The sequence below is a fragment of the Halyomorpha halys genome, unplaced genomic scaffold, assembly GCF_000696795.3.
Source record: "Halyomorpha halys isolate HHAL.00 unplaced genomic scaffold, Hhal_1.1 Scaffold375.1, whole genome shotgun sequence".
In the NCBI taxonomy this organism is placed as follows: domain Eukaryota; kingdom Metazoa; phylum Arthropoda; class Insecta; order Hemiptera; family Pentatomidae; genus Halyomorpha; species Halyomorpha halys.
Genome location: NW_027105275.1, coordinates 126137 through 138060, shown reverse-complemented (window position 1 = coordinate 138060; position 11924 = coordinate 126137). Strand labels below are relative to the sequence as shown.

Sequence of the window (11924 nt, the reverse complement as noted above, 5' to 3'; positions counted from 1 at the left end):
TTCTCTACATCCTGTATCATATCATTATGTCATTATGATCAAATTTACTTGTATTTTTTTATACAGTTGTAAATATCAATAAATAAATAAATAAAAAAAAAAAGTTGATATATAATTAAAAGTTTTAAAAATTAATGAAATTGTGACAAAATAGATAACTAGTCATAAGCTAAGGCAAGCTTATTAATAATTAATATGATTCGTTTTGACTGATATTAATGACCTGAGTAGAATAGCCTGCAAAAGGTTTTCAAATAATTGGAAGTGAGGTGTAAATTTATATTTAAGGTATGCTAAATTATTAATAATAATGTTGTTGCCAAAATTATTAAAAATAAATGTATAACAACAACTGTTAATTGTTTGCTTGATGGCCGAATTGGCCGAAACGTTAGACTGTTAAAGAAATAATAAAGAAGTTAAGACTTAACTTGGATAGCAATTAATTTATTTATACAATAATTGAAAATGCTAAGTTGAAAGAATATTGAGTAACGAAAAAAAAAATATATTAATAACTTTTCTATTAAATTAGTATCTATTTCTTTTTTGGTTTTTATTTGAATTATAACTTAGTTTTGGGCAAATTCGACACAGAATGTAATGCTGTTTAATTTCGTATAACCTTTAAAATTTAGGTCCACCTTTTCGGCCAATTCGGCTATCCTCAAGGACAATCTAACAATTAACTGTTTTTATTATACATTCATTTTTAACAATTTTAATAACAAACTTATAATAATAATTTAACATATCTTAAATATAAATTCGCACCTCACATCTAATTATTTAAAAACTTTTTGCAGGCTATTCTTCCAAGATCGTTAATATCAGTCAAAACAGCCTATAAATTAATAGTGAATCATATTAATTATTAATAAGCTTTCCTTAACTTATGTCTAGTTACCTATTTTGTAACTAAATTATAAAACTTTTTTTAAAAATTATTTATTTAATGTAATAATAATACAATAGGTAAATACAACAACTGTACAAAATAATACAATAGGTAAATATGTAGTATGTTTCATATACACTTGAAAATCTTGGGAAGGAACCACCGATTGGTGGTACTTCAAACATTAATTTAAATTAGAAGGTCCCGTGGCCATCTTCTTTTCAGACGCCTCGGAGGATTATCAGGGATTGTTAAGGATGAAAGATTAAGAATTAATGGGTTAGGATGGTTAAGGAGTTCGGAATGAAAAGATGCATATCTGTTTTGGGTCAAATCTGCAACGAATGGGATGTTAAGGTCTTTGTGAATGAGTTTATTTGTGACGTAATAAGGAGCATCAAGGATTTACGTTGGATTTTGGATTGTAACGATTGGATGCGGGAAGAATTTGATGGTTTGGTGAAGCCCCAGAGCTCAATTCCATATGTCCAAATTGGTCTGATTATTGTAGTGTATACTAATTTTTTGTAGTGAATGTTGAAGTTTAGAGCGTTTGTCAAGTAAGTGTTGTAGCAATCGGAATCTACGAGCAGTTTCTTGTCGTTTCAGTGTTGTGTGTGGATTCCAAGTAAGTCTCTTGTCAAGATGGAGTCCTAAGTATCGAATCTGTTCAACAGGCATTAGTGGTGTATTTAGAAAGGATACTGTAGAACAGGAGGGCAGAGGTTTATGACAAATTATAAAACTATATTTCTTTTTTGGTTTTTATTTGCATTCATGAGCAATACGTTAGTTTTGGCGAAAGTTGATTTTAATTTTAAAGCATAATGCTTGACCGAATTAATAAGTTAAGAGTCCCATTCGACGTACAATGTAATGCTGTTTTTTGTTTCACAGCGAAGGTAACATTTGAATGGTTATCTACAGATGACCAACCTATACTAACCATGGTGGGGACAAGTTTTTCATTTTACGGTACCGCCACTTAGTGTAAAGTCAACGCTCCCGGAACGATAGACCTTGGTCTAACCACCTGAGCTACGGACGGCCTTTGTAATGTTGTTTAATTTCGTATAACCTTTGCCATTACCTTTTCGCTAGGCCCAGACACCGTTTGGGAGTTATATATGAACAAATTTTTTAATTAATTAATTTCTTTTAAATTAATTAGCTAATTAGTGAGAATTTTAGGAACGTCTGAAATGCGTTTCCATTTTAAGGATTAAAGTTATTTGCATAATTAAAGTTATTTCTATGAACACGATTTTATATTTTGGGATTTTATACTATTTCTTAAGCATTTACTTGAGCAACCAATCTATCCATTCGAAATTTATTTCGTATCCTTGGTTTATTCTTTGGAAGAATTATTATTATTTATATCTTGTCACGTGACTTGGCATAAGAAAGTAGAAAAATTCATCTTGCTATTTGGAAACGAAATCAATTTTAGATATAAACAACTAAAATAATGTAAAAGATAAAGAGAATAGATAAACTGAAATAAAAACAAAGTAAGATGTGGATAAAAATGATTTAAAATATTAAAAGTACATTGAAGAAAATAAAAATAAGATATAAAAAATTGGAGGTTTTTTTAGTTTACTTTTGTTTTTTATATAAACTTTCACATATTTTAAATTATTCTTACCCCTAAGGTAAAAGGCTTACTTTTATTTCTAGTTATCTATTCTCTTACTTTGCTTATTTTTGTTGTTTGTATATTTTTTTTAGCTTTACAAAGTGGGGCGAAACGTTGGCTCATCATAAATAGTTTAATTACTATTTGAGTTCTTTTAACCGTGCCCGGGCCATCGTCCTTTTGTATAAAAAAAAATTAAATAACAAAATTAAAATTATAAAGCTAGATAATATACTAAAATCAATCAATAACTCACTGATGCATGCCTAATGCTGCTTATGATAACATCAGTGTAGAAGAACAATACAAAACTGAGAAAAGGGTGACTTAGGGGTTTAGTCGGCACCATCAGTCCTAAAACAAGTGCAGTTTTCTCGTTCACACGTTCCATCTATTCAGCAACAGGTGATTTCCTTGTGCAAGCAAATCATCAGGGATTTTTTTAGCTTTGATTAGCCTTAGCATCTATCCAGACTTGTAAGTTCAAATCCTTCTTTATCAATGCATGAGCAAAAGTTATTCCTTTATCTTATGACTGCCTATTTCTCTTTTAGCAACCGTTTATTTCACGGTAAACATGGTTAAAGACTAAGATGATCGGGATGTCGGGATACAACGGATTCTCAAAACCACTCTGCCACCCAAGAAACTGGACCGGGTCCAAACGAGTTTTTGTTTCGTGGTGGAGGGCTATGGTTTTTTAAATGGGGTCACCTAATGATTTTGACATATGGCGTTAATTTCTTCTTTTTTTTTGCTAATCTCTTCAGGGCATTTATCGCTGGCCTGCAAAGGTGTCTTAATATAGGGCATCAACTTGGCTGTGTCTTCTTAAAGTGAGAAGTTCATTGGGACCCAAAACTGTTAGTAACATATTTCAGAAGTTTATTTCGTACTTTGATTGTTACATTTTGTTAATAAATAAATAAAATTGAATTCTTATTAAATTTATCAAGGCTTGAATATAAGCTCATAAGTATTCATATGTACAGAGTGCTTCAGTAAACATGTTCAACTTCATAATTTCTATATTTTTGATTCATAACAGTGAACATAAATATGGCATATCTTTAGAAGGTATAGTTAGTTTTCTCCAATTATTCTCCAATGCACATAAACCTGCTTTTTCCGAAGGCATGAGGTAATTTTTTTAACGGATTCTGATAATAAATCAGATTTTAACACGAATTCGTATCGGCCATATTTTAATTTGACACGTAGAAGGTGTAAATCGGCAAGAACCGAAGAAATTTCTTTTACGGTTTTTGAAGATTCGATCCGATCGTAACAGAGAACCTATTGAACAAAATTGCTTTAGTAAATGGAATATTTTCCGACTGCGGTCAAATTAAATTCAAATAGTAATATTGTGTACTTTTTTTATTTGAGCCAACGTTTTGCCCCACGTTGGCGCAAATAAAAATAGTACATAATATTACTATTTGAATTTAATTTGACCGCACTCGGACCATATTCCATTTATTTATACACACGGTTAATCAGCAATCTTCCAAAATTAGTTTAGAATTCAACATCCTGTAAGAAACGTTTCAAGACTTCGTAATTGGAATTTTGTTGAATAAATGCCTCAATTATGATGACGGATCCTTATGATAAATTGAATTATAAAAAAGATTTTTGCCATATAATATGCAATGCAAAATATAAAATATACACCTAAAAATCTTTAAATATACAATAAGGTTCTTATTGAATAAAGAAATATCAGAAGTAAAAAAAAAAAGTTTTTCTTATTTTAATAAAAAAAACTAATAAATTATACAAACAGGCAATAAACTTAAAAATTAAAAACATAATGTGACACGCTTTCTAAGCTAAAATAATAATGATAAAACTTACACTTGGTAACCTAAAAGAAAAACAACAATCATTGGTTTAAGCATGCTAACTAATTGACGGTAATAAAACAATAAATAAATGAAACACAAATTAACAGAAAAATAATATATAATATATATTAATATAATGTATATATTATAATGAGAAAGAAGCAACGGAAAAATATCTAAATAAATAAGAAATATAATGTGAGGCAATATTTAAGATGAAAGTTTTAGTTTTAGATCTAACCATAAAAAAAAAAAAAAAAAAATACTGCAAGATCACGATATAGAAAAACTGAGAGGGCATTTTTTTAAACAACTCCATTCCGAACTTGAACTTTGGGGAACAGCTAAACCACCGAACATCAAACGTATTTTTTTATTTTTATCCCCCTCCCTTGCCATTTCTGGCATACGGGGTGCGGAGCAGTGGGGTAGTGCGCTGGGGTTTGCGCATGCCACTGCTCCCAAAGATCACTAATTTTATTTATTTTTTTATTCTTTTATTAATTATTAAATTTTTTTTACTGTGGTGCAGCCCAGCGCTAGGTTTAGCGCCTTACTGATGGAGGCACCTTGTCCACTGCATCCGTCTGGATGCCTCCTGCAGTTACCATGCTGGTCCAGTCCTCCTGGTCTCAGTCTGGGTCAGCTTCCTCATCTTCTGATGGCTCGCCGATGATGGGCGGTCGAGCCCTTCCCATCGTGAAATGAGTGGAGCCCACCACCTGCTTCCACCCGTAGATGAACTCCCTGAAGAAGGGATAATTCTCTTCTTCTATCAACCAGGGAAAGTCCGACTCGGCGAGGGCGTAAATCCCGGTCTTTCTCGACAGCCAGGCTCGGAGTCCTTCCATGGCAGAGCAATCTATTATTACGTGTTCTGCTGTTTCAGGAACTCCGCACGTTGGGCACCGGGGGTCGATGTTCTTTTCAAAGCTCTGCAGCTTTCCCCGAAACCCCCCGTGTCCTGATAGGATCTGTGAGACCCAATAGTCTGGGAGAACCCATTTAGCCTTCAATCTAGAAAGGACGGTAGAGAAGAATTTTCTCAAAGTAGCGCCCTTCTGGCTTGCTACCCACCGTCCATTTCACTTCTGTATTGAGTCCTCTCGCAGTATTTTCTTCCATAAGTTTGGAGTCTCACCGATCCTCTCTCGGAGCTCCTCCGGCAGCGCTTCTAGTCCCTGCCTCTTAACTTCATATTTAAGGACATCCTCCCTGAGGATGAGTTCCAGGGGTATTGCTCCGGCCAGCACCTGCACCGCCTCATGTGACACCGTTCTGTATGTCTTCGTGACACTCAGCAGAGCCAGTCTCTGTATGGTGGCCAGTCTTCTCTTCTGTGTCTGCGTGAGGTTTCGGCTCCACGCAGGGGATGCGTACCTCAGAATTCCCAAGATCACACCTTTATATATGGTCATCGTTGCAGGGTATCTGATGTCCCAAAATGCACCCCCTATCCTACTTAATCCATTGAGTGACAGGGTCACCCTGTCCTTTAGATACGCCAGGTGAGAAGTGGCATCTTCTTCTTATCCTCACACCAAGATATGTCGCCTACTCACCCGGTCTCACCCTCTCTCCTTGAATATCCAGGGTGATAAAACGCGCCCTGTCCACAGAGCCTCTTACATCAAACGTATCCAATCCTTTAATCTAGAACCCTTAGAACACCAATGCACCCTATTACATTTCCAACAGAACACTGGACCATGACCTTCATATCCCTTTTGTCCTTGACCTCTTACCAACCAAATTCTCAAAATTCCATATAAATCTTTCTAATGATCCTAATCTTTTGGTTCAATCCTTATCCAGTTAAACCCACCCCCTATAATCCACCTCGAAGGTTGAAACAGAATTGGCCAAGAGACTTATTGTAAAATAAAAATGGACAATTAGAGTTCTGGCAATGCTCAGATTTCTATTCAAGTTGAGTGTTTGCGGCTTTAGTGCACTTGCTCAGCCTTCACTAGCTCATTACCAGTGATGCGGCGAGAGGGATGTACTAGGATCTTATCCATGAGTACGTGGGGGATAGAGTGGGCTCGGGTATCCTCAGGTCGATAGTGTAAATATTGTATATAAGAGTGTAAATGTGACTAGTGATTATTTTTTATTTTATTATTATTATAATTTTTTTTCTTTTTATTTACATAATTTGATTTTTATCCTTTTGTTTATATATATTTAGAGAGAGATTTTATTTATTTCTGTTTTATTTATTTATTTTATTCTTATTTTATTTGATGTTATTTTTTATTTGCAAATATTTTTTAATTAAGTATGAATGTGATCAGTTATAACTATTAACTATTGTCCAACAATGTTGTGGCAGATTGTAATATTTATCAATTAATAAATTATTGAAACAAAAAAAAAAATTCTCTTGGTAAGCAAATTGAAATCATACTGCTTAAATTTTAGAGGAGTTGTGTCATCGCTTGAGCAATTTCTGTAAATTTCTAAGTTTACATTCGTTACTGAAATAAAAATAAAAATTGAGCTCACCTATATTGACATGACGATCGATCTGTGATTTTCTTGCGCTTAAAATATGATTTGAGCAACAGTTGCAACAGACAATTTTTCAATCACTTGTATAAAACGTTTCATCCTTATTTTTAGACGGGTCAATCCAAAATTTTACCTTTGAACTAAATGATGCGCCATCTTTTCGTGATAATAATTAAATAAATATTAGCATTCATAAGGAAAGTAAGTAACAAACTAAACTTGAAGCGTAGTGTAAGGTTTGAAACGGACATGAAGGAGGACATTAGAGAAATGTTAAAAATCATAAGCAAGTGTTAAAAGTGAATTATTGCAGTTATCATTTGTTATATTACTAATTAAATGAATATTAACTTTCGATTGTAATCTGGAATTTTTTTTTTAGTTGTTACATTAGTTTACTATTTCTATTATTTTAAACTAATAGTTCAAATATGCAAATATATGCATGTACCGTCAAATATGCAAAATAAAAACTTGGCTAATTGCATCTGGGTACTCTGATTCGTTATGATTTTTGATCAGCGGCTTATTAAAGCACGCAAACAAAATATGCATTTGCTTAAAAATTCAGGACTTGGTTACGACCCAACGAACATCAAATCAAAATCTCAAAAATTGTAGAGATAATAGTGGTGAATATATGCTCATATACATATACTGGGACACCCTAAGTATACATATAAAATTATATACATTATCAATATATATTATAATTTAGGACCGGGGAACAATATTATAAATTTTTTTTTGTAAAAATGGGAGACTAATATAATAATAACACTATTATTTTAGGAGAGAGAAATTTTTAATGTTTTAATTATTATATTTTTATTAGAAATAAAAATTGAATGAATTAATAATCAATTAATTAATTGGATTAAGTAATTTAATGGTCTGTAGCCCATATAATAAAAATAAAAAGAAATAATTTGTATCTATTTAAGTTTAAAACAATCTTTATGAACCTTTTAAATGTTCGACGTTTCGGACAACCTGGGCATTCTCATGGACAATCCTAAATATAAATTTACAACTCACATCCAAATATTAAATTTGTTTGCAGGTTAACCTGCCCAGGTCTAAAAATGTTTGCCAAATCAACCAATTACTGTCACTTTTTTATTTAATTTTTAAAAAAGTAATTATCCAAACAAATTTGAGTTTCTACTTTTATTTCGAATGTTAGTTGTATTTTTTTTTAAATAAAAAAAATTCAAGGATTCAACTCTGATTTAATCCTTTATTTATATATTTTTTTTTTCAGGTGACCAATATATTGTTGCGAATGAAGACATAGGACATGCTAATTGTGTTGGTAAGTATTATTTTCTAATAAATGTTAATACATTATTTAAATTCTGAGATTAAATAATGATAAAAAATGTTTCATTTTGATATGAGTTTCTCTTGATTAAGTCAGTAAATTTGAAGTGACTGTTTTTATTAAACTCAAAAGCAATTTGTAGCACTGTTATTTTTGTATTTTCATCACTTAATTCATGATAAATGTTTTGTTATCAAATGTGATGTACGAAATTAAATCTTTTAAAAATTTTGTCTCTTGTTTTATCACCAAAGTGCCAGAAACATTATTGCTACCAAAATTAATTAAGAAGAAATTAATATATGTCCATTTACAAATGGCCATAACCAAGGGAAAAGTAAAAATTGACACTGTTTTCGATAGATTCAAACAATACAATATGTTGTAAAGGGGATTTTAAATTGTTGGTTCATTTCGGATTTTGAATCTTTTCTTAAATTATTTTTTTGCTAAGTTCATGTAACTGATTAAATAATAGAAATTTTAATTTTTAACTGCACTACACACTGGAGGAGTGTTAAGTTTACTAAAGCTATAATCCAATCTTTACCCAGATTTGCGTCCTTGTCGTAACCCCCCCCCCGAAAAAAAAACTATTTCATAAATAGGTTAGGCACATCTTAAAAACTTCAGATCATTGCTATTGTCAGGTTTTGCTGCGATCGCACACTTGAATTGTATAGCATTGGTTTTAGGCCAGCCTTAACTGTATGACAAAGGGTTGATACACAAGGGCATACCATAGGGTCAAGGTTGTGACATTTCAGGACGGAAAAGGCGAATAAAACCAAGAATTGAAGGAAAATATATATAATTTTAACAGTTCATTATTAGTTAATACAACAATTTGCTGAGAAAAAAAAATTTAATTTCTATTTATTAAAAATTTTCACTTCTAGGGGAGGGGGGCATCCCCCCCCCTGCCCCTTCCTGGGCAAGTCCATACTTACAAATTGTAATTGTATTTGAGACTGATGTTCTTAAATATTTTTTTTTATTTTCTCTTTCCATCGGAGTATTATATCCAATTTAAATTCAGGCTCAGTGCCCTGATTAAATATTTCAATTATATTCAAAAGATAACTATGCCCTGAAAATCCCTATTAGCCAATCACAAAAAAAAATTCTCCCTACATAAATTAATTAAAAGTCAAGCGTTTAGAATTTCAACTATTAATGATTATTTCCCCTAAAAAATTATTTCACCCGAAAATAAATGAATTTTGCAGTGTACCTAATGTCACCGAGTAGGGGCGCAATTGAGTTTGAGGTTTGAAATTTTTATTTGAATTGACTGTGTGTTTGATAAGTGACTATTAGGGATGTCAACTTCTTTCACCTCGCCAGTTTCCAAGAATTAATGAAACATTTAAATTACTTATTATTAAAATCTGTTAAAACAAAAAAAAAATTCTTACTTACCTATGCATTATAATAATAGCTCCTCACACTTTCTTTTTCACCATTGAAAAAAAAAAACTGATTAGTTCCAAATCAAGTTGCATCATATTGAACAGTGTATCATCCTGCAACCTAGATTATAAAAGACCGTTTATGTTCATTTTGGGGAGAAACACGATAAGAAAAATACTGGGCAAAAAAGGAAGCAGTTAGATAAGATCTCTTTGACGGCTTGATGCCGCTTTCAAACGCCTAATGGTATTCTAGATCACTATCTTCGGGTAATTTAGCAACGTCCAGTGACCACGTCAAGATACCACTGACACTCCAGTCATAAATGGACCTGACTGTCATATGTACAGTTTATTAAAAAAAAAAATTACAAGTAAACAATATTAAGAGTATCAGGTTGTGCAACCTAGATCGTTTATCTTATTGGATGAGAAAAGAGTACTGGATCAATACTTAACATAACATAAGATGGCAATAAACAGATTATAATATAGGGGGGGGGGAGTACTGCAGTGGCAAGCGTGAAAAAACTCCAAAATGAAATATATCTTATCATGTTGATGAGTGTGGTTTCTTACACTCAAATATTTATAAACGAATTCACCGTAATTGGTTCTTCCATCAAACAATATTTGACAGCTGTAGGCCTAGTCTTACAGACTTTATTTCGGAATTGAGAAAAAATAAGTTTTAGTTGATGTTATTTTTTTTTTTTTAAACCATCCCCAAAAATTATTTTGGCCAAGCCGTTCGTATTAGTGTAAATTAGTGTACATATTGTAGTTTTTCTAAAGTAAGTTTGTTTCTTGAAATATCTTTTTCTAAATTTCTAGTGCCACTTCCAAATCGATACCGGAAAAAAATTATTTTTGCTCATTTTTGATTGTCCAGAAAAAACAAGCTTAATTGACCTTTGTGACGGGACTATTTTCCCATAAAATTTTTCATATTGCAGCAAATTTTGTGTGAGTTTCATTGACATTTTGAGACATATGAAGTCAGGGCCTTTGTTGGAAGGTGTATCCAAAATAACGTGAGATTAATAATCAAATTAACCGTTAGGATTCAGAATAGAATTTTATTTATAAAATGATTTTAATGATAGAAAAAAATAAGAGTTATATTCTTACACCCGAAAATATTATTAAAAAAAAAAAAAAAAGCATTCCATTTGATTTAGCACTCTGAATAACATAGAAATTCCCCAAATTTAGAAGTTTCCCACCACTGTGCGGCATCAGTTCAAATTCGGTCTGGGAGGTCAACTTTTATTCCTGTGGCGGTCCTACGAAATGACAATTTGAACCCCTACCATGGTTAGAATGTGTAGGTACCCTGTAGATAACCCTTCTCCTCCGTATGTCAGAATTATCCCAGAAGAAGGGAGTCATTAAAAAAAATAATAATAATAATAAGGGTTTTGTGTCGTATATAATAATAATCCTCATTATTAAACTTTGTACTAAGAATATACAATTTTATCATTTTTTTTAATAACAAGCTTTAACGCATTTATTGGGTTTGATTTCACTCAGTACTCAAGAGATGCACTCGTAAAAGAATAAAATGAACCTGAATAGAGTAAAAAACATTTTTATATGCAATTAAATATCTTAAAAACAATTAATTACACTTAAAAAACAAAACAAAATACAACGGACAATAATAAAATATTCTAAGAAGAATATCATTAATCCGTTTCCATTTTATTCGAGAATGTAATGTTTTTTATTATTTTGTTTTATACAGTTGAGTGAAAGTAGTGAGAAAAAGCTCCCCCGTGATGCAATATTACAGATGTATATTAATTTTTTATTTTTACGTTTTTAGCTGTAATTTAAGTTAGTAAATATTGACAATTTATATTCTATTTTATATGCTTATGCACTTTCACAAATTATATGAAACCATAAAAAAGTCGAGAATTCATAAAATATAGTACATTATTTTTTTCAGTATTTTAATCTCAAATTGTTTCTTAATATTCAAGGTATAGTACTTGGAAATTTGTACGAAAATAAGATTTGATTGAGCTGTTTGCTCAAAAAATCGCTACATACCTTCAGACAGGAAATAATACATACCTAAACATATTAACTTCCAAGTGATTACATAAAGTATTTATATTCTAAATGACATGCCCTTAAAATAAATTCTGAATGTATACTTTTGTAATTTTAGATTCTGTTATCAGTATTAAAATTTTGGTTTGAAATGATTGTAGTTTTTTCTAATGGGTTTTTGTGCTGAAATGAAAAATATGTGATGCTTACATCAGTATCA

General features: G+C 31.5%; 1 protein-coding gene across 1 annotated transcript in view; it reads left to right on the top strand.

The window, feature by feature from the left end:
• The window catches only part of Poxm (Pox meso), a 123413-nt gene that overhangs the window by 38059 nt on the left and 73430 nt on the right, over positions 1–11924 (top strand). The window contains exon 2 of the mRNA XM_014422548.2: positions 8169–8219. Coding sequence (XP_014278034.1) covers positions 8169–8219 — 51 coding nt within the window. The remainder of the gene's footprint in view (positions 1–8168; positions 8220–11924) is intronic.